We start from the raw sequence: 21,427 nt of genomic DNA, 5'->3' as shown, positions 1-21,427 counted from the left end.
GGAGGAGGAGGAGGAGGAGGAGGAGGAGGAGGAGGAGGAGGAGGAGGAGGAGAGGGCAAGCAGAAGTTGGCGAGCTTGGTGGAAAGGGATGGAGGACAAGTTAGAAAGAGAGCTAACTGAGTGACGGAGAGGTTTTGTAGGGGTAGGGTCAGGAGAGGTAAAGGGGAGGAAAAGGGAGTCGGAGGGAGGCATATGAGACATTCCTTCAGTGAACGGGTCGACCGAGTGTGAGTGCAAGCGAGCCGGTAAAATCGATGTGGCGAAGTGTAGCTGTGCCACTACGGCGTGCAAAGGGTGTGCTGTACCCTATACGTGATCAGTAATTTGCCTTGTGACGTTGTGTCGTACAGTCAAATACATTACAGTATTAGGTGTTCAATTTTATGTATCGACCAAATCAGATACGTCTATGTAATAAATATCCACTATGTATCTAAGAAATATGGAGCAAAATGTTTTTTTCGAAGTAATATACGCATATGTTCATTTTTTAATGTCGCTAACATGAATCAAAAGTAGGTATTAAACTGTATATATTACGGTGGCGTAGTACTCTTTTATATATAATACAATATGCCTGTGCATAAATACATATTATTTATTACTTTCTTCTCATTTTCATTCTTCGCTTATTTAATTATTATATTATTGTTCTTATAATAAATATAGGATTTTAAAAATTATGTCAAGAAATTTTTTTACATGTGTTCATTATATTATGATAACGTATTTGAAAACCACTAAGCATTTGAAAAATTTTTCCGATAGCATATAAATCTCTCAATAAAATTTCGGTATCGTAATAATGAAATGTCAAGATTCTTAATGTTGGCAAAAGTACATACCTAATGCGTATATATAAACCTGTCGAAGCACGCTTGAAGTTAGCTGCAACATTGTTTTATTTCGTAGGATCTTGTACTGACTTGCATAGTCGTATTAAGTATCGTGTATTGAGAGTGGCACCTGCCTCGGAATCAGAAGAACAGAGCGCCCTCGCAGTGATTCTACTAGTTACGCTCCTGAAATACGCCGTGCCGACGTGTGTTTCAGCCAGTGCGAGGGCGTATTAGCGAGATGTAGACCTAGTGGTGGGGATTGAAAGAACGAAGCGTACGTATGAGATGACGGCTCGACGAACGAACATAACTGGTCAGACCAGCGGCCTGGCGAGAACGCATAATAGGTTTAGGTTGAATCATGCAGTGTTTCTTGCTATGTAATCGCGTTTTTACAGTGTATAGTGCGGTTCTATGCTATTTATCATAGTGTTTAGTTTTCATTTTATTTTCACGATCGTTTACTAATTGCTCACATCTGGATACATTATCAGTACAATTTGTCGATTAAAAATTGTTGTGATGTCTTATTTGTGTGTTCATATTTAGAAGAATGTTTTTGAGCGATTTTATATTCGCATATCTGTGATTACTATGATACATATTTTTTTGTAATTTAATATGTTAGTTATTTCATTATACACAACTTGATATTGTGCGCACTTGATATCGTGATTTGAGATTATATCACTTTTGTTATTGTTATTACTTTTATTACAATTGCGAACTTTGATAAAATTATGAAATATCGAAGTGCGGAAATCATTACTAAAATAGTGTCAGCGTTTATGCGTGTCTTCTGTTTTCTGACGGCACAGTTGAACAAGACGACGAAATAGAAGTATATACCTCATACTATCGATGTGATACTCAGACAAGGAGCAACGTTGCAATATTTCGGATACTGTGACAACATCGCATCAACGCAGTGTTTCCATTTTTCGATGTATGTACTGAATAGTTCTAGCATATTTACTTAACGGACGTACAGTTCGTTCTCAAAAATTCGCTTTCTCGAAATAGAATTTGTGTTGAAGTATTTTCACCACGTGTTCGATATTAGATTTAAGCATACGTGATTCTTTATAATAATCAGATTTGTAATAAAAACTATTAAACTCAAGAAATTCATAAATTAATGTGGTTTAACAAGAATATTTCGATAATAAAATAATATAGTATATCTTTAAAAGGTGTTTCGATTATTTTATCACATAGCTAATTGCATAATTAATCTAACATTTGGTTAAAAGATTAGTATAAATATAGCACGTACGATTAGCATAATGAATAAGGGAATTTCTAGATATTCGAAAAAACATTTTGATTTCGAAGTAGTCTCGATACCTTTCAAATAAAATAAATGTCTTGATAAAATGTCATAATATTTCTGGATATTATGAACATCCTCTTCGATATTAAATTTTAACAATTTAGGAGGTACACGTGACATGTATAGACATCTTGGCATAAATATAAGCATGAAAAATAGGAAAGAGCTCAAGAGCACATTAACGTAAAAAAATAAAGTGAAGGTAGATACACGTTTAGCTCCTAGACCTTGCAATGCCATTCGATTGTAGAAAACAGTGGCGACAACAGCCAGCAATGTTCGACGTGACGGCAACACAGCAATGACTACCCCCACTCTTTCATGGACGGAACCACTGTTTTCCCCTCCATGTGTTGCCTTAGCCCCCTCCAATGAACTCCCAATAGGTCGCACGCTCATTAGCCCAGTCGCGCACGATTCTCCCTCTCTGCCCCGTGTAGTCGCATGTCTCTGGCCGATCAGCTGGTCGGCCACGCGGCGTTGCCTCGTTGCCTTGGCTTGCGCTTTGCTCACTGTTCACAGCCACGCGGTTTTCTGTGTACACCGTTTCAGGAAAAGCTAGGTATGTTCCGGTGCCCCGAGTAAACGGCGTGTGCGCATTGCACACTAAGAGTTCTCATCATTTTGCTCGGGTTAAAATATCCTTTTAAATATAGCGCAATCGTTACCGAATATTTTTATTAATTTTGCATTTTCAACATGCTTATTTATTTATTTATTTAATTTTTAAAATATTTTCATAACCGCTTTTAAATGCTGTTTGTTACCTTCCTGGTGGTGTACTATTCAATGTATTATTTTAAATAATTTTTAATCTAGATTGGGGTTAAAGTCTTGCTACGTATATTCCAAACTTTAACTAACTTTTACTTATTCCGCTGTTTGCAATATCTTTCACACATTTTAACTCTTTCGAAACCATCGAGACTATTTCCAAGTTGCAAGATCATTTTTTGAAAGACTGATACCACGCATTTTTCTAAAATTATGCAGTCCTATTGCAACATAGAATTCGATTAATAAATGGGATTATGCAATGCATGCAATGAGTAGTAGTATTTTCATTAAATATATCACGAGAATATAGATTACATAATGTATCTACGAAAACGAGGGAATTGATAAATAATAGGTTATAAAAATAAGTAGTGTTCTCTTCCTAAATCTAAATTATTGAAAGCAAAAGTAAAATAATTAAATATTTGAAAGTATTGATTACTTGTAAAAATAATAGCTACATAATCTCATGGAAAGTGTGATAATCGATTTCGCAGATTATTAAATAATAATTAAAAAAATATTTAATTTTTCTGAAACGAATTTTTATGAACGTTTTTTATGAAACGAATTCTTCGTTAACCTGTCAACCGGTAAAGTCGAGTTAATTCGATACTTAAATTTTTAATCTCTTAGATACAATAATTTCTTTACTTATGAATGTTATATTTTTAGTGCGTTGTTTTATTTCTGCTGAAAATAAATTATATCATATTTATATTTGGAAGAATTGACTTATTGAGTTAGATTGATTTATTTTTAAGTTAACTGTTAATTTTATGATTATAGAAATTTCTGATTAGAGGACGATCCGGTTATCAGGATAAGATCTACTTTCAATAGTTTTTTCTAAATTTTCATTTATAGTTATGATATATTTATCTATATTTATAATTTTATCTGTAAGTATTAATATAGACTTGAACATAAATTCCTAAGTTCATGATTTAAATATATACATGTAAACACTATGTTTATTATATGTTAAAAAGTATTGTGCAGTAATAAAATTATTGTTATATATACATATATACAGATATATATTGGAATTATATTATTATTTTATTATATTATTATTTATTATACTATATTTTATATATATATATGGAATTTAAAAAAGTGTCTTCGATAAAAGATCAACGTGTACTTTGATATATCACATTATTTTCTTTTTTTAATATCGATGATAAAAGAATGATGTTTTATCAATTTTTTAAGTATAATTACTGTGATAACTTTATATAAAACTGGCGCAAAATTTTATTAGTGATTTATACAGCATGATTTATTTGTTATATTATGTATGATATTTAAAATAAAACTTAGGGTGGGGCTCAAATATATGAACCTTAACCAAATACTAAACTAGGAAGATCAGTAACGATCGAATGCTCTAGTTCTTCTACGTGGCACTAGATGGTTGTTGGTAGCGACCTCTTTATTACGGCCAAAATTTGTTTCCTTGACGATTAGTAATTTTGAACAAAATGTTATAGATTGGAATAAAGTTATATTTTAAAGATCTTTCTTCTATTTTCTTACTCGATTAATACAGTTAAAGTACACATTACCGAAGAGATAGTGGATAGAAGTGTTTTGATATGCTATTTAATATAGAAAAATTATCCGTTATTATCGGTAAATATATAGGAAATCTCTCAGAAATTACAGAATTTATAAACGTTTATAGGGAATTCATTAGAAACTCACAAGGATGTGGTAACTCTGAAAATTCTGTGAACATTAAATAACTAATGTACCGAATAATTTTTTAGAACTTTATATGCAACGCACTTCTCTTCGAATTTCTTTAACATTTGTTAAAAATTTTCAGAACATAATTGACGCATTTTCAGAAAATAATTGCAATTGAAGAAATTTGATCAAAAAGAAACTAAATGATTGTATTCAAAGATTGTATTTTAAATTACTTAACTATAGAATATGTATAACAGATGTATGCTGCTATTTTCATATCTTCTTTCAACTAAAGTAATTAATGGTATAATCTGAAGAGGACTAATTCCAAAAAGAATAAGACAACAATTTATAATAAAATTATAATAAATAAAGCTTATAAATACTTATGCATGTGAATAATTATTTAAATATGTATTTAAATGCTAGAAAAATGAAACAAATGACTATGTAGACAAGAATAAGACGTATAAAAGAAACAAATAGATAAAATTAGAAGTTAACAATAAGAAGACACACGAATAAGTAATGAGGAAGAAAAAGGAAATATGTACATACGTGCATATGTCTATTTTTCTTGTATGCACAGATATCAACGTATCAACAGTCGGCGAAAGGTGTTCAATGTGACGCTACATGCGGATGGTAATGTAGATTGCGGGTTGAATTTTAGGTGTCGCCCCCTTTTCCGTGCTGTATCATAGATGTGGTATAAAATAAATCTGACATTCTGTGTATTTTTGTGTCACTCGGTTTGGGTCTTCGCGAGTACTCTTATCATTTTCATGTCGTTACCAACATTACCGATTTAACATCAAATAAGATTAGTACACTTATAATGATATAAAGTTAAAATTAACTATAGTGAATCACGTGTTTTCAAAATAAAATTTGGAGCATATCACTGTGTTTCTTCAATATCTTACTAAGCTTCATCAACAGCAGAAGGTCATGAATGTTATATCAAAAATTAATAAATTACATACCTGAATTTTATTAACTACAAATCTCTTATTAAAATTACAAAATCCCAAATATCCGTTTCTAAAATAGATGATCAAAGTGAATACTTTTATACGAATCTTTTCTTTAAATCCTAGTAGGTGATTTTTTGTGAAAAAATAGAGAAAATATAATACTACATTTTTTGGGAATCAAGTTGCGCACATTTCAAATGAATCTGAGTATAAACTACTTACTTATTGTTAAATCCTTTTTTCCAGATTTAGTCACGCATAAAACTCTACTTTAGTAGTGAGAAAACGAGTGATATTCTAGACCTTTAGTCCTTTCATTTTTCTTTAGCAATTATTTGATAAAGCTCTGAATCTATGTTTACATAACATTTTTTCTTATTTATATCCATAAAATACTGGCAACGTTTGGCTAAAGAAACTTAAAACAGCCTGTATATAATTTAAGTAAAAAATTCTTATTACAAATTTTAAATCTTTATGATATTTACTTGATTGAATTGAAGAAAAAGGAACTTAAAATTTTGTAATTTTAATAAGGGGTGTTTATGCTATAAGAGTTACATATATCTTTTGATTGCTAAGGTATGTGTGGTAAGGCTACTTGAGTGCATTAACAATACGCAGTATATAGGTTGAAATACATAAAGTGTGACAAGCCACTTTCTTCGAAACCGTTGCGCATATCGATTTTTAAATTAAATGAACTAGGATAATTATTTTGTATGCAATAAATTTTATAGTCTCCTAGACTTGAATTTTAAAGTTTCGATAAGTATTTATAATATGATAAATTAGAATAATTCGATTATTAACGATGTGAAGTTCAATTAAAAGTTTAAAGTTTTAATATCAGATGCGTACGAGAACCAGTCAATATGAGATAGTAATTCGTGAAGAATACATTACGATACCAGTTTTGCAGAGTAGATCAGTATGTAAACACAATAGTCATCGAGAAGAAAACTGAAATATCACTGATACAAGACAGGACGAAGTTACAAGCTTTTGAAACTCGAAAAGGTTCTAGGATCGTTGAACACAGGTCTATCTATACGTGTTTGGTTCTCAAGGTTGGTAGGTAGGTATGTATAAACCTTCCATGCAATGTGCGTAGTACCTACTTACTATCGAAAGGATCAATACAGGGGACATGCACCAGCAACTTGCTTGTTTTCATGAATCTCCCTCGCTAAGACTGTTGGTTACGAGTCAATCTAACCCATTATACTTTTACTATGAAAAAGGTAGCTTCTTGCTTTAATTTTTGATAAGTCATATGATGACGAACTATTATATGACCTTCATATTTTATATTAACCTAACCTAATTTCCTCTTTTAAACTTTTATTATTCATTTCCGCAATTTTTAATTTTTTAATGAATTTTATCCAATTTCATCGATCTAATACATTATCATGTAGCGCAATTATTTTATGTACATGCGTGTTATTTGAATGGGTTAAAATCTAATTTAAGATTGCCAAATTATTTGCATATTTTATGAGTTTTGTGAGCGTTATAAACATAAAATGCATCTTGCATTTGTAAATATAACCATTTATCGTAACTGAAATTATAAAATTACAGAACTAATAAACTCAGTCAGAACAAAATATAGGCTAACGGATTTATTTTCAAAAAGAAGAGGTACAAGAAAGGATATACCCAGAGATGATTCGCGTATCCTTTAACCTCTCTGATCTCCGGCATCCTATGATCGGTCTAGTTCGGGATAACTCGTGTACATTCGTAAGTCTTGACCGTTCGGGAATATGTCGAATTTTATAAATGAAGTATTCTTATAGTTATAAATTATGGTCGTAATAATATTAGGGTCATACAGAAGTTAATGAAACACACGGAATTCGAGAATTTAATCTTTTTCTTTTTCGAGAAGACTAAAGAAAAACCACTAAATATGTACACCACTTCTTACAACCGTAAAAATTACTCTAAAATTTTCAATTTTTGCACAGTTACGAAATACAAGATATGACATAACAAGATCTAAATAAAAGTATACGAAATCAAGCAGTCACGTATATGATCGAATGTCACCATGTTCTTGGACATCGTGTCTTTTTAGATTGTTGTTGTCGCGACCGTTACTTTATCGAGGGATGATACCACCCTTGTGTGACCACGTCTGCCGGGCACGTGGCAATAAATCAGAACGAATGATTATGATATGAGCGAATGCGGGATTGAAATTGCGTGTCACATGTCCCTGGTTGATGATCGAACAGCTTTATCCGAAGGAACTATTAGATCATCCTGAAAATTTCCACGACATTTTCGTATTTAGTTTTAATGGCACAAAAATACCTATTTCAAGCATATCAACATAACCATATTTTAAAGGTTGGTATCTTTTGAAATAATTGCCTGAACGATTACTAAAAAACAAAAGGTAACAATAGAAAGAAATTTATTCTTTTCTAACAACACTGTAATAAAACGAATAAACGAATTGATCAATTTTCCACTAGAATAAAATCCTCCGTGAGTATTTTGTTGCAAAAATCAAGACAATCGCTGCCTGCCTGAATCCTTATCATCATATCACTTTCATATTTTATATTTTATTTCTATATACAGGGTGATCTATGAATTGGTTGACTTTTTTAAATGACACTACGTAACTTTGACTTCATACCGTTGTAGTGGACGTTAAAACGAGTTCAACGACCTGTTACTATGGCTGTAAAGTGATACTGAATGAATGTCGATTTCATCAAAGGACAGTCATCGTTAAAAATTATTTTATTTCCATCAAATTATACGTTTCAACATGAGCTTCAACACAAAAAATATTAATTATATGCATACTACAAAAAGGAGCACAAACAGGCTACAGAAATAGACAAGCCTTATTTAGTATGATATTAAATGTTTAGAGAACGTTGGTTGAGCACTTACGGACCTATTTCTTGACCACCTTTATCCCCGATTTGTTCCCATTAAATCTTTTTCTATAGAATCAGCTACAGTCAATGGTCTACGCTATTGCAATTTATAACATTGATTATCTAAAGCACCGAATCCGAACAGCATGTCAAAACATTCGTTATGACAGCATTGTAGGAGCAATCGATACAAATTTACTGCATCTTTCGGAATCATGTTTACAAGATTATGAGATACAGTTAGAGCATTTATTATAATAGGACGCACAAACGTACTGCAACACTAAAGAAGGTGCGTTTATTTCTGTACGTTGTTCATGTTCCTTTCGTAAGAGTCCTTCTGTGTGTATGACTAACATTTTTCTTGTTGAAGGCTAACCATTTTGAAATGTGTAATTTGATCGAAATAAAATTACTTTTAACGATAACATCTCCGTCGATGAAACCGATATTTCAAGATTTTGGGTCATTTCAAGGTCATAGTATAGCAGGTTGCTTAACATCAGCTACAACAGTATAAAGTAAAAAATACGTAGTGTCATTTAAGAAAGATAAGGCGACTTTGACCTTTTATCGAAAAAACAATTTTTTGGAAATGTCTTATATTGAAATTTGTAGTCGATTGAAAATTGATTAGCTTTTATTTAAAATATTTCTTTGTCGGACCATTGGAAGTGTCTGAAAAATCGTAGCGACCGATTCGAAGATCGCTCTGTATATAATGCCCATAATGTATACATAAATTGATCACGTGCGAATATCTTTAAGAAGACAGAAAATTTTCTTGGATACAAAGTTCACGTCTAATATGTAGCATTATAAACTAGACATTTATGAGATACGTGTGATACTTTATAAATATCATATAATATCGAATAAATCCTATCAGCACAACTGTAATTCCGAGTGCAAAGGGTTAAGAAAATACTTCATCAAACTATGCTCATCATCAATGATGAGCATCGTGTAAACACTTGTTCAGTAATTTATTGTCACTTTATCCCCTGACCTGATCTTAACGTCTAGTTTGGTAAACATGAAATCAGTTATGATCTGTAACCACAATATGAATCACAAAATGTTAATATGAATTAAAAGAGATATTCGCAAAGATAACTTATAATATATAATGTACTTGATAATCTATTTGTGAATGAAATTGCAGCAGAAGATTAGAAACGGCAAAATCTATGTGTAAATTTCTTTAACAGGTAATAAACAAGAAAAATATTAGTCTTGATAATACGTTGATAACTGCAGCGAGGAAGGTTCGAAACTATCGATAGCTGCGTTTCAAGTAACATCCGCCGGAGGCGAGCAGTGTCGTTAATGGTAGGTAGGAAGTAGAATTGCGAGAGAAGGGGAGAAGCAGAAGGAACGGACGTGCATATTCGGCTTCTGTAGGGAGCATAATACAACCCGATACGATTTAATACGATCCGTCATGATTCGGCATAGTTGTCACAGCATACCGAATGATATGAGGCGTTGTATAGGAATAAATTGACCGCTTATTTGTTCATTAATATTATTTACAAAAATTAGTTAAGGGGGACAATCGTTTGAAACTAGAATAAAAAAAAGAAAGAAAGATTCGTATACTTAGTAGTTGCGAAGATAAGAATTCTTATTTGAAGATAGTTTCGGTAAAATTCGACAAAAGGCGGCAAGTTTGAAGATCTGTATCTTTTCTAACAATTCCGATATTAGCAAAATGATGACAAACTCCCTATTTTCATATGAATTACAATATACATGTGAATAAAATTCAATTGAATAAAATTTGGATTTAGTTTCGATAAGATTCCGTACATCGAGTAGAAAAACAATCAATTTGACGTGGAATGGCTCATACACCTTTACAATTATTTATAAAACTTTAACATTAAGTATCTGGTAAATTCTCAATGTTTTTATAAATGTTGAATTTACACGTAAGAGTTTCCCTATTATTGCCATAATCGCGCCTTTTTAGCTTCCGGCTAGCTTCGAAGACTTACAAGCTTTTCTTTCTATGGAATAGTATATCTCTTCTTTATCTTCTCTTAGTGTTTTCTTATTTTAATACAAATTAAAACGACCTTTGACGGTATTATTACGGTTAGACATTCGTACACAGTTTAGGTCTCCTCACGCGTCACTGTTATAAGATAAAAGGAGGTCAGAAATAGGTTAATAGTTCAAAAGTACAAGCCAAATATGTTGGCCGGTCAAGGTCATTTCTCTATCGTCGATTCACCATATCAACGAATCTGATATAACAAAACCTACAAGCGTGGTAGTTTGACGGGCAGATTACAGAAGTGACTTCAATTTTTCTTCTTACGACAATATACTTTATTCTATCTTATGCGTTACGAGGCTCTTCATTTGTTAGTCTGTTTTTACTTATAGCGTATGCTTCGTCTTTATATTTACGATGAAAATAGAACTTAAAAAAAGCTGGGAGAAAAATGTCTTTGGCCAGTCTTTACATCAATACAATGCAGTACAAGTGAAAGGCAGAATTTATAAACAACCCTGATATATACACCTGACTATGTATTACAATTAGAGTTCGAAGATACATAATGTAAAAAGGCCTGGCAATAGTATATAAGTGTAAAGCTCTGTAAGTGAATTTCACAAATTACAAGCTATCTGATTGCTCTATTCGATGTGAGATAGCAAAATTGTACAATAGAAATTGATAGTATAATCTACAACTTGTCATTTGTCATTTGCTATTATGTGAGAGGGTTCTGAGTATCTACATGATTAATGTCCATTCAAGCTAAATAATGCATTTATTATGTTATATTGTGATCTGATTATGTGTTATAACGTAATGCTACTGACTAAAATTTTGTGCAAATAAATGGATTCATAAAGATAAAGGCGGTTTTACCGTATTTACAACCTAATTCAACGACCTTAAACCATCAAACAATTGACCTTAAACCATGAAACAACCACTATTATTTTTTCTAAGATAGAATTCATCGACTGCCTAACGGAAGGAATGAATATATAGAAAACGAAGAAAACTGTTTCGAAATTTGAGACCTACTTTATTTTTTCTCTAAATAAGTCTAAAGCTTAGTGTAAAAAGGGCAGCGAATTAATTTGTACACTAATATACTAATCTCCACATAATACACGATATCGATACTGCTCCAAGAGGCAGATTAGGGTTACATCGGATAGTGCGACTCGGGACATCCGTGAAAGTCATCCCATCGTCGCATAGCCTAGGAATACAAGGCGGATCAGAAGGGAAACTGGCCCTTGCAAACTCTCGAAGTTTCGCAAATGTTCGACTGCACGATATAATCCAAGTTTGGTAATAGGGTGGTACACCTGAGACGGAGAATCTCATATCAAACAGCGAATTGTGTACGTTTGCAAAAATATACATAGGAGTAAATCTTCACTTTACATTTCACTGCAATTGATGCATGTTCCATTAAAAACAATTCGTTAAATATGTATTTTTTACTATTCATTTTTATTGCACTGTTAATTGTAATATAGATAGATCGTAATATAGTTAAACTTTCGATTAGAAAAATATATTTTACGAAAGAAATTCGATGGACGATCGTGTGTTTTACAGATTTACATAGGACAATCTGCAGTTTGCCAATACTTTTATTCGTCACTGTATTCGTTCGCAAAAACAGTCGCTGTGACCTAAAAGCGGATTCGTCTGCTCAGAATATGTAATAAGTTTGCTATGACCTAATGGTGAATATATTCTCTCAGTAATTATCACTTCAATTTTAAAGACACACAAATTTTTCCATCTCACATAATGTCGAAAGATATTATCGTTATATTGAAACGATCTGCAATCCACTTTAATCGACTTATAATATTTGCTAAATATGCAAAAAGAATGAACAGAAAGGGAAACAATGCAGAAGAAAGCAAGGAAAAAGAGAAAGAAAAAGTACAGGCGAAAAATAGCTTACCCGTGCTCCGAGAAAGCGGGCCTCCAATAACTCCTGCTTCCTTGGGTCCAGGGTGGCCTGAAAGTGCTCCATCTTGACGCCAGCGCCTGAAAAAACACATCGTGGTTATTAAATCAAACTGTATCAACTTGATGAGAATTCTTAAGGAGAATTGTTTAAAGAAAATGTACGGATTAAAAGCAAATTTCGTGGTTCGAAACTAAATTAAAGTTTCGGTAAAAATAACATTCGCAATAAAGAAAGTAACACGTTTTAAGCATATAACAATTGGCAGGACAGACAATGGAAAGGAAATAGCATATACAAAACGTACAGTAATTCATAAAATTATTTGAACACTTAGAGTTAGTAGGAAACTTTTACGAATATGTTATGATATTACATACATAACATATTGTATTAAGTAAAAACCATTACCATTATAGCGGTGATAATGAGTCATACTTCATTACAGCGCTAATTAAATTTCAAAATGCTTTACATAGCACGCATAATATGCTATTCATGAAAGATTTCCATAAGTATCCAAATACTTTTGCGAATCAGTGATAATGAGCGCCAATTTTTGTTAAACTCTGATATAAAAGACAATTTAAACAAATATTTCATGTCTACTTCCTCCTTCTTTTCCCTTTCTCAAAAAAAGAGAGAGAAAGAGAAAGAAGAAAAAGAAAGGCAGAAGAATGCTATATGTGGAAACATTTTGTATCGTTGAACAATCTTCGGTTTTGCTTCGTTTTTATCCTCATTCAAAAAGCAAATATTTTCTATGTTGATTATGTCGTATTTGTTTAATAAACTAGAAGGACACTTGTCTCTAGTTCGTTGAGTTTGCCTATTTTCCTAATGTGTATCCCGATTTATGAAATAATAGAGAGAAAAGAATTTGATACACATCTTCATTCATTAACGCAAAGTCTTTAATATAAGGAAATTGTATCTTATTGTTAGTTATCTGAAATATTTGAAATAAATGATGAAATATTTTTTTTTAAATTTATAATTAGAAATTTTAAAAGTTGAAAAATATTACAATTTCTTAACGTAAAATTGTTCTTTTTCTTTAATAAATTTAAATGGATATAATAGTTATTCGGTTATCTTTTCTTACGATATCCAAAAAAGAATAGAAACAAATCTTTAGGGAATATTGAATAATATTTTGAATATTCATATCTTATCTTGGGTTGCTCGGTTAAAAATATTTGGAAAGTGTAACAGCGTTGTTCTAGAGTTAATATCGAAGCAGTAAAGTATTTAACTACTTTTTTCACTTTCGACACAATATGGCACCAGATCCATTTTCATGACTCTATTGCCTACCTTACTCGCCACTTCACCACCCGTCAGCCACGGACCTACTCTACCCTTACTCTTAGCCCTAACCTTAGTCCTTCTCAAGAAACACAATTCCTATAGTTTTTACCACTTAATTTACTACCAAACTCCGCCATTTTCACACATCTCCTTTCCAATTAAAATAAACAAATATTAAGGGCACAAAGGATTCAATAGATATCACACACATATCCAATTACTCATCGTTTAGTTACAACTTGTGTATTCGCAGTTATTATTTTAAGGTTAAGCTTTTGAGGAGTCGAAAATTATAGGTAGATTTTTAATTACGTGATTAGTTAGCAACTTAAACCTTCCTGTTCTTCAAAGGTTTGTTATATTTGTATTAAATATAATAATTTCATACTTGTACATACTTCTCTCCCAATAATATTAAAGTAAACTAAATATATTTTTCAGATGGCGCTGCTACTTAATACAGAAATAAGAACTTTATTAACCTTTCTCAGATCAGACTGCAACCGTGAAGGAATTAGTCTGATATGCTACTAGTAATATCGGTAGCATAACACAGCTTTGTAACTAGGGAAATCTCATTAATAACGAATTAAAGACTCAATGCGATATTTACTGATTTGATTTTTATTAGATGAATGTCTCCAAGTTGGTAATAAGCTAATAACGGTGGAAATCAGTTGGGGGCGATGGGTGATGCAGATGATAAAGGAAATATGCGAGAAAACAACAAATAATTAGGAACAATACGAATGTATGCTGAACAAAAATCTTTGTTGCAGATGACACACAGTATTGTGCCATTAATCCGTTGCTGTTGATTTTATTCTTAAAACATTCGGAAAGAGATTGGCTGAGAAACAACGAAGATGGGACTGGAAATTCATTTGACTGTGAAATTTGTGATCGACGTTTTAGCAATTGTCGATGAAGATATCAAGAAAATCTTCAAATCGTTAAAAAGTTATTCCAAGGAAAATTAGCTCGGCGTAAGTATAGATTGTTATATGTTAACAGTATAGGAGAAACGGACCTATTGTTAGAAGTAGCAGAGTGTTCTAAATACGTAAGTATTTGGTTCTTTTCAGATGACTCTTTTTCATTACCTGGAAAAGAAGAATATATCTCTTGGACGTGTTCATCAGCCCGATGTTACTTTATAGAATCGAGATGTGGCGACAGTAAAAAAAGGACGAAATGGCGATAGGATTGTATAGAAATATTCCAGATTACACGTGGAGATTGGAATCAAGCATAGCGAGAATAAGTATACAGATCAAACAGAGAACCGATAAGTATGGCATACTGATCATAGTTAAAATGAAAGAAAACGATGATTTAGGATTTGCCTAAAAGAAGATTTGGGGGTACAAAATGGCAAATCTTTAGAATGGGAAACAGAGTCTATTAAAGCTTTAGAAGTAGGAATAAAGCTACCGTCATCTGATCAGGAATATAACATCCTGGAGAATAATGAAAACTAAAAAATGTAATGGCAAATATATCCGAACATATAAAAAGATATTTAGATTGTGATTAGACTACGGATATTTATGCGAAACATTCTTATAGACATAAATAAAAAATTGGAATAGAAGAGTAGTGTCTTACTCTTCATATATAGTAATCTTATATTTTTGCATATCTACACTTGTCATAAATGCATGCATATCTGCATTTTAGTGATAACGAAACGGTTAAGCGTCATAAGTTTTTGAGGAAATGAAATATCGTGTGAAGTATTCGATAGTATTCGATAACTTTATCTTACTACTTTTATTCACTGAATAACTTAAGAAATCAATTCATGGAAAAAATTTTCCAATTTACAATAAATAGTGCAATTAACATTTCGAGAAAAAGATTCTATTACACGGTTATAGAGCTCGTCAAACAGCACGAAATTTTCCGTTAAGATTTTTTCTAACTTCATTTAGAGGAGGGATAATATAATTTGGCTGAAATGTTAGAATTCAAAAGCATTATGTGTTATGCATTATTCCCAAAATATATCATTCGACGAAATCATACATTTCAGTTTCGTCATTGTTATTAAAATAGTATAAATTATGTCACGCATTATGAGTGAATATGTGTATGTGTACATATGTATATCTAACAAAATTCCAAACGGCATTATACTTTATTTTTTGCCCGAAATACAGCGTATAAGGCGCATTTTTCCTGGGATGAATAAAAGATTGCATGAATTGTATTATAATATCTTGTAACTCGGATGGTAAGGTCGGAATATTCGCCTAGATATTCGATATATAAAGTAATTATGTCAAAATATTTATCTATAACTCTTCATAAAGTACAGAATGTTACATATAAAAATATGTCTCCTTTTACAATTTTTCACATATAATAGGAATTGTAGGTATATTTGTTAACTGTTACCAAATACATATATAAACATACATATAAAACTGAAATACTATTCAATATTTTCATTGAATGTAATTATACTTTTGAAAATGTTAAATAACTTCATACAAATATAGTATGTCTATACAAAAATTAGTGTACATCGTTTCAAACGATAATAAACAATTAAAAGGGCAATAGACAGCAATAAATTTCTTTTACTTTATTAAAAATTCATTTTTTTCAGTCATTTAGAAAAAGATCCATTGCCCACTTTTATTAAATTTAATTATACGATCTTATGCTCAAAATGAATACTTTTATTTGTGTATTCAATTTAAATATTTAATTTGACTTTAGGTTTTTAACAAATCTTAACTGAGACCTTTAACATCATATCTCAGTTAATAACAGAAAAAAAATTTTGAAGCATTCTCATATTATATAATCAAACCAACAGTTACAATTAACAATTGTTGCATTAACATAATAAAGCAAAAATTTCTTGTATAATATTTTTGATAATTTGGTTTCATCATGCTTGACATAAATATAACACTCGTTGGAACAAGATAAAGGGCATTGGAATAAGCTTAGACTAATTTTTACAAGCAAAAGATTGTATAATTATATTTATGTCGTGTATAAAGCTTACTGTTAATGTCATTTATGAAAATAAACATGCCATATTAATTTCATCTACATATACATATAGATCATGATGGTATCAGCCATGACATGACATTAATAATATTAATTTTTAATTTGTCAATATCTAATATAACATTTTTATATTGCGAGCAAATATAATATACTACATAAAAGAATAAGACTTGCCATGCTTTATAGGTTATTAAAACATATTGATAGCAAATTGTTAACCTACTAGTTATATTGTAGTATGATAAAATAACAGTGGGGCTCATAGTATATTACATTCTATACACAATACTTTATTTTATTTACCAAATTAAAGAAAGTGTAAATTGCAAAAGATTATTTATTATTTCCTGCTTTCCAAAAGCAGTATTCTGCAGAATCCTGATTACCACTGACATTTTAATGATAAAATGTAAAATTATAATAAATAAAATGTGTAATTTTATAATTTACTTGTAATCATATTTCTTTGTCATTTTCTTGTTACTGGAATATAATATAATAATAGGTGTTTCAATTTCAGTATGCTAGTAACTTCATGCAATATAGTAGGGTGCTCGTCTAACTTGGATTAAAAAATGTGTACTCACATAATATAAAATTTATAAAACTTACCACCACCAGAATTCCAACAGTTATCAGTCATCCCTGTTTATCCATCTGTAAAGTTGGCACTACATTATTACACTGACATCCAATTTGTTCTATTATATCACATCACAAATATATTTGTCAGGTATATGCACTTTCGATGCACTTTTATCTGTCTTGCAATCTTTAAATAAACTCCTAGTTTCGTTGAGTCTTCTTACACCAATGAGAGCAAATATTACATTAATAATTTCACAACACTATCAGCACACAATATCAAATACATTAAAATAATTGTAGATTTCCATATTCAATAAAATTTCTGTGACTTATCTCTTTGAATATAATATATTTGCAAAAACTATTTTATATAACGCTTAAGTAAATGTACCAATAATTAAATGTAATGTATTGACATATAATTACTGAATTCAACAATTTTCATTTATTTCATTTTTAATAAAAACTATATTTAGGAAAAGAATATTAAAACTTTTAATATTATTTAATATTAATTGTATACCATATCCCTTTTGTATTTCAATCAGATACTCTAATGCATTATCTTATATATATAATATTATTAAATTTTATTAAATAAATTCAACTGAAAGATAAATTATTTTCAGGGTATAGTCAGAGCGTTGGTATCAGATGTACAATAAAATATTGTTAGTTAAAAATTAGAATCACTACAAAAAGAATTTAATAACAGTAATTATTTAAAATATTAGATTTTTAGATAAATTAATTTCCCAATTTTATGATAATATTTTAAGTGTAAATTTCATACAAAAATTTAGTATAAACATATGTACCTGTATAGAACAATACTATATCATTCCAAAAATCTAAAATCACAATTTAAATATAATCTTTTAGGTAAAACGACTCATATTTTTCTTTTTCTACAGTGATAAATTTCTTGAATAATAATCTATATTGCTATATAGTAGTAACAGTTAGAAAAATGACTGCCATATTAACCCCAAGTATATGTTAGGCAAACAAGAACACATCTGAATGAGGGATGATTGGTCAAACGGCGTAATAAAATACAAAATAATTCATCAAAATTTCATCGTAATTATATTTTGAAATGATCGAAATTCACGTAGATAAGAGTCTTCATTAAATATTAAGGAGAGGTTATGAAACCTTGTAAATAAAAACCTTGTAAATTCAGAGCAAAAGCAGTATGATATTACAGAATGACTAGAAATTTGTACAAGTTAAGAGAGAATCGAATCAGTCGAAACAAGATATTGAACCTGTTGTGCGGCGAAATCCTGTATCATAGCCATAACAGTTAGCTTAAAACTTGAAATGAAGTATAAAGAAGTACGAAGTATTTTTGTCGCGCGATCAAATCAGTGAGCCACCCCTCGCATTTTTTCAACAACGTATTGAGAATGTTCGTTTGACAATTTTAGTATGTTACCATATATGGTCGACAGAAATTCATTATCATAACAAATTCGTGCGATAGTATTTAATGAGCTAAAAGATTTCAAAGGAGTAGGTTACTTGGAAACTAGACTTGACATCATGACGATTCTTACGAAAGCACAGAAATGATCGTGATACATGTTTATGAACGATTTGTTCATAAATGTACCACAGGATATCTCTATATTGTCCGTATTACACTGTTTCCTCTCCACCCCTCCCTACCCTTATTCTTTCCATCGCTACTTCCTTAGATAATTCTATCTTTTTCGTACTGACCAACAAGGTTACATGCTCATCGATGTGAAACAGTGTATGAGTCGTGTTCGTGAATTTTAGTGGTCAGTTAACAAATGCTCTGTCTTTTAACGTACCTTGTAAAACATAATAAAACACCGTTTCTTCCTCCTACTTAGTTTTTGTTTCTTTCCTTTTTGCTCTAACTAACTACCTCTTTCTTTCTCTTTCACGGCATAGCGCATTTTGCTTATCGAAAGAAAGGGGAAAACTCATCTGGAAAATGGCTGCCACCAGCCAGTTACCGATTTATCCCTTTCTTGCATAGCTAGTTTTAATGTGGATAGTAACAAGTAAGAAAACATAAACGTTGCGAATACTCTTTGCAACTAACACGGCAGATCGTTGTTATGATCAGAACACCGATTACGCGACAGCACAAACGTATATTCTAGACGCCGGCACATACACGTAATAATCGCACTACTTGCTACTCCGAGAGAGTATACGTACTAGTTTTTTCCTCCAGAAATCTTACGGGAAGTTTATCTTTTGTCACTTATACATACGAAAACAACGCGCCACTTGTTAACACGATGATTTATCACAAAAAAGTCACTGGAGCGAACAATAATCATCAGCGTCTTAAAATCACTCCAATTTTCTTTTGCACGTATTTCAACGACAGTGACGTCGCTTCACCATGGCACTCGCACGAGTTTGTCTGTCTCACTCGCATCAATAGTCTCTTTCGCCACCTTACGACTTCGGGTATTATCGGTGAACTACGATGTTTATTCGGCACATCGGCTGACCAGTCACTGTTCACACTCAGATCGTCTCTGCTCTCTTCGTTACCTATTACTTAGCTACTTTCGGATAGTAGGCACTGCTGTCGCTAACTAGTCTTCTAATTAATGAAAATATACGTAAACAAATTATTTCTAACGATCATAATCTACCTTCCTTTTAATTTATTATTTTGTTCAAGAAAGTTATTCGTTTATCTCTGAATAAGAAAAATTGTCCAATCTCTTTTATGGAATTCACATCATACCCATTAATCTATTGTACTTAAGCACATGCAATACAATATATATGTATATGAATGCCTATGCATGCGCTGCCGTATTACATTCATAAAAGAACGATATGTGTTAATCTTTTACAATGAAATTGTATCAATTATGTATATATACATATATACAGATTCATTCTCATTTCAAATTACCATATACCTCCTAGTATCATGATTTATAGTATTATTGTACTGTGGCGTATTAGTCTTTTTGATATCGAAGATTTATTCTTTGATACAAGAAATCCTACTTTTTAATACAGATACACACGAAAATATACATTAGAAATATACATAAGATCATAACCATAACATTAAGATTCGTAAAAACTTCTATGAATATAAATAATTGTATTTCTTTATGAACTCAATTCACATTTTTATTTAAAATTCTACAGAATTATCTGTAAAACATGATTCATACATAAGAATATAAATATAAATAAACTACATCTACTATATAGGTGAAACGATAACAAGATAGCCTTTATCAATATGAATTATTTAATTATACTTAATCTTATTTTTTCGTAAGGGTATAACAAATTGTATAATTAAGTCTTTGAACCTGCAGTCCGCTTAAAATGTTATTTAGATCGATATTTCTTTTTATAGATGTTGATGTTCCCTTTCTATTAATTATTGTTTTAAAAATAATTTCATACGTAACTATATACTCTGAATGCATGTGTAGTTCTACTATGTGTAGTTCTTAATAGCGTTTGATAACTTCGCATATTCCTTTAAAGGTTTATAAAATAAAATAAATTTGATTACACGCATTTGTTAATCTTGAGGAAATGCAAGTTTAATAATAGACTGATTGAATCCAATATATTTCAAATTATTTTTAGAAGATTATCATCTATTAATTACGAGTAATTCTGTATGCTGATCAACTCCAGTCTGATTTGAACTTCAACTTTATCTTTTTATAGCCGAAAATATCTCAAAAAAATTTGAAAGTAAAGTTTGTTATTTTTAAGTGATGTTTTTTTATTATGTATTTTTAAATAGAGTTCGAATAAATACAATAGTCCTGTTTTGTTAGTATTCATTTAGAATTTAGTTAGAACTTTACCTTACCTCGATTGTCTATTGTTACGCATGATTATTATAAAGAGAAATCATAATGTAATTTATTAGTAGTGAAGGATGGAATTTTTTAATCTGTGAACAGAATAAAGACGCAATAAAAGGTATGTATGAAAATTCTGGCTATATAAGAAAATTCTGAATAAAATC

General features: G+C 30.9%; 1 protein-coding gene and 1 long non-coding RNA gene across 9 annotated transcripts in view; one reads left to right on the top strand and one right to left on the bottom strand.

The window, feature by feature from the left end:
• Tlk (Tousled-like kinase) overlaps nucleotides 1-19,864 on the bottom strand; it is a 30,369-nt gene extending 10,505 nt beyond the window's left edge. For 2 of the 5 annotated variants that reach the window (XM_033347074.2, XM_033347080.2), the window contains exons 1-3: nucleotides 19,242-19,864; nucleotides 17,443-17,487; nucleotides 12,484-12,569 (exon numbers count right to left, since the gene is read on the bottom strand). In XM_033347074.2, the coding sequence (XP_033202965.1) occupies nucleotides 12,484-12,569; nucleotides 17,443-17,473 (117 nt within the window). In that variant the 5' untranslated portion in view covers nucleotides 17,474-17,487; nucleotides 19,242-19,864. Of the gene's footprint in view, nucleotides 1-845; nucleotides 865-12,483; nucleotides 12,570-17,442; nucleotides 17,679-19,241 lie in introns of those variants that run through there. The other 3 variants (XM_033347076.2, XM_033347075.2, XM_076617456.1) reach the window with 3 other exon arrangements.
• Nucleotides 119-17,161, top strand: LOC117164179 (uncharacterized). 4 transcript variants are annotated; one of them, XR_013058101.1, is made up of 5 exons: nucleotides 119-515; nucleotides 913-1,785; nucleotides 9,742-14,151; nucleotides 14,242-14,786; nucleotides 14,886-17,161. It is a non-coding gene; the product is annotated as an uncharacterized LOC117164179 (long non-coding RNA). The 4 variants fall into 4 exon arrangements; XR_013058103.1 differs by lacking the exon at nucleotides 119-515 and having other exon boundaries at nucleotides 899-1,785; nucleotides 9,742-9,862; XR_013058102.1 differs by lacking the exons at nucleotides 119-515; nucleotides 9,742-14,151 and having other exon boundaries at nucleotides 908-1,785.
• Nucleotides 19,865-21,427: the final 1,563 nt, after the last annotated feature.

The sequence above is a fragment of the Bombus vancouverensis genome, chromosome 3, assembly GCF_051014615.1.
Source record: "Bombus vancouverensis nearcticus chromosome 3, iyBomVanc1_principal, whole genome shotgun sequence".
In the NCBI taxonomy this organism is placed as follows: Eukaryota; Metazoa; Arthropoda; class Insecta; order Hymenoptera; family Apidae; genus Bombus; species Bombus vancouverensis.
Note: the sequence above shows the minus strand (reverse complement) of the source record. Positions and strands in the feature narration are given on the sequence as shown.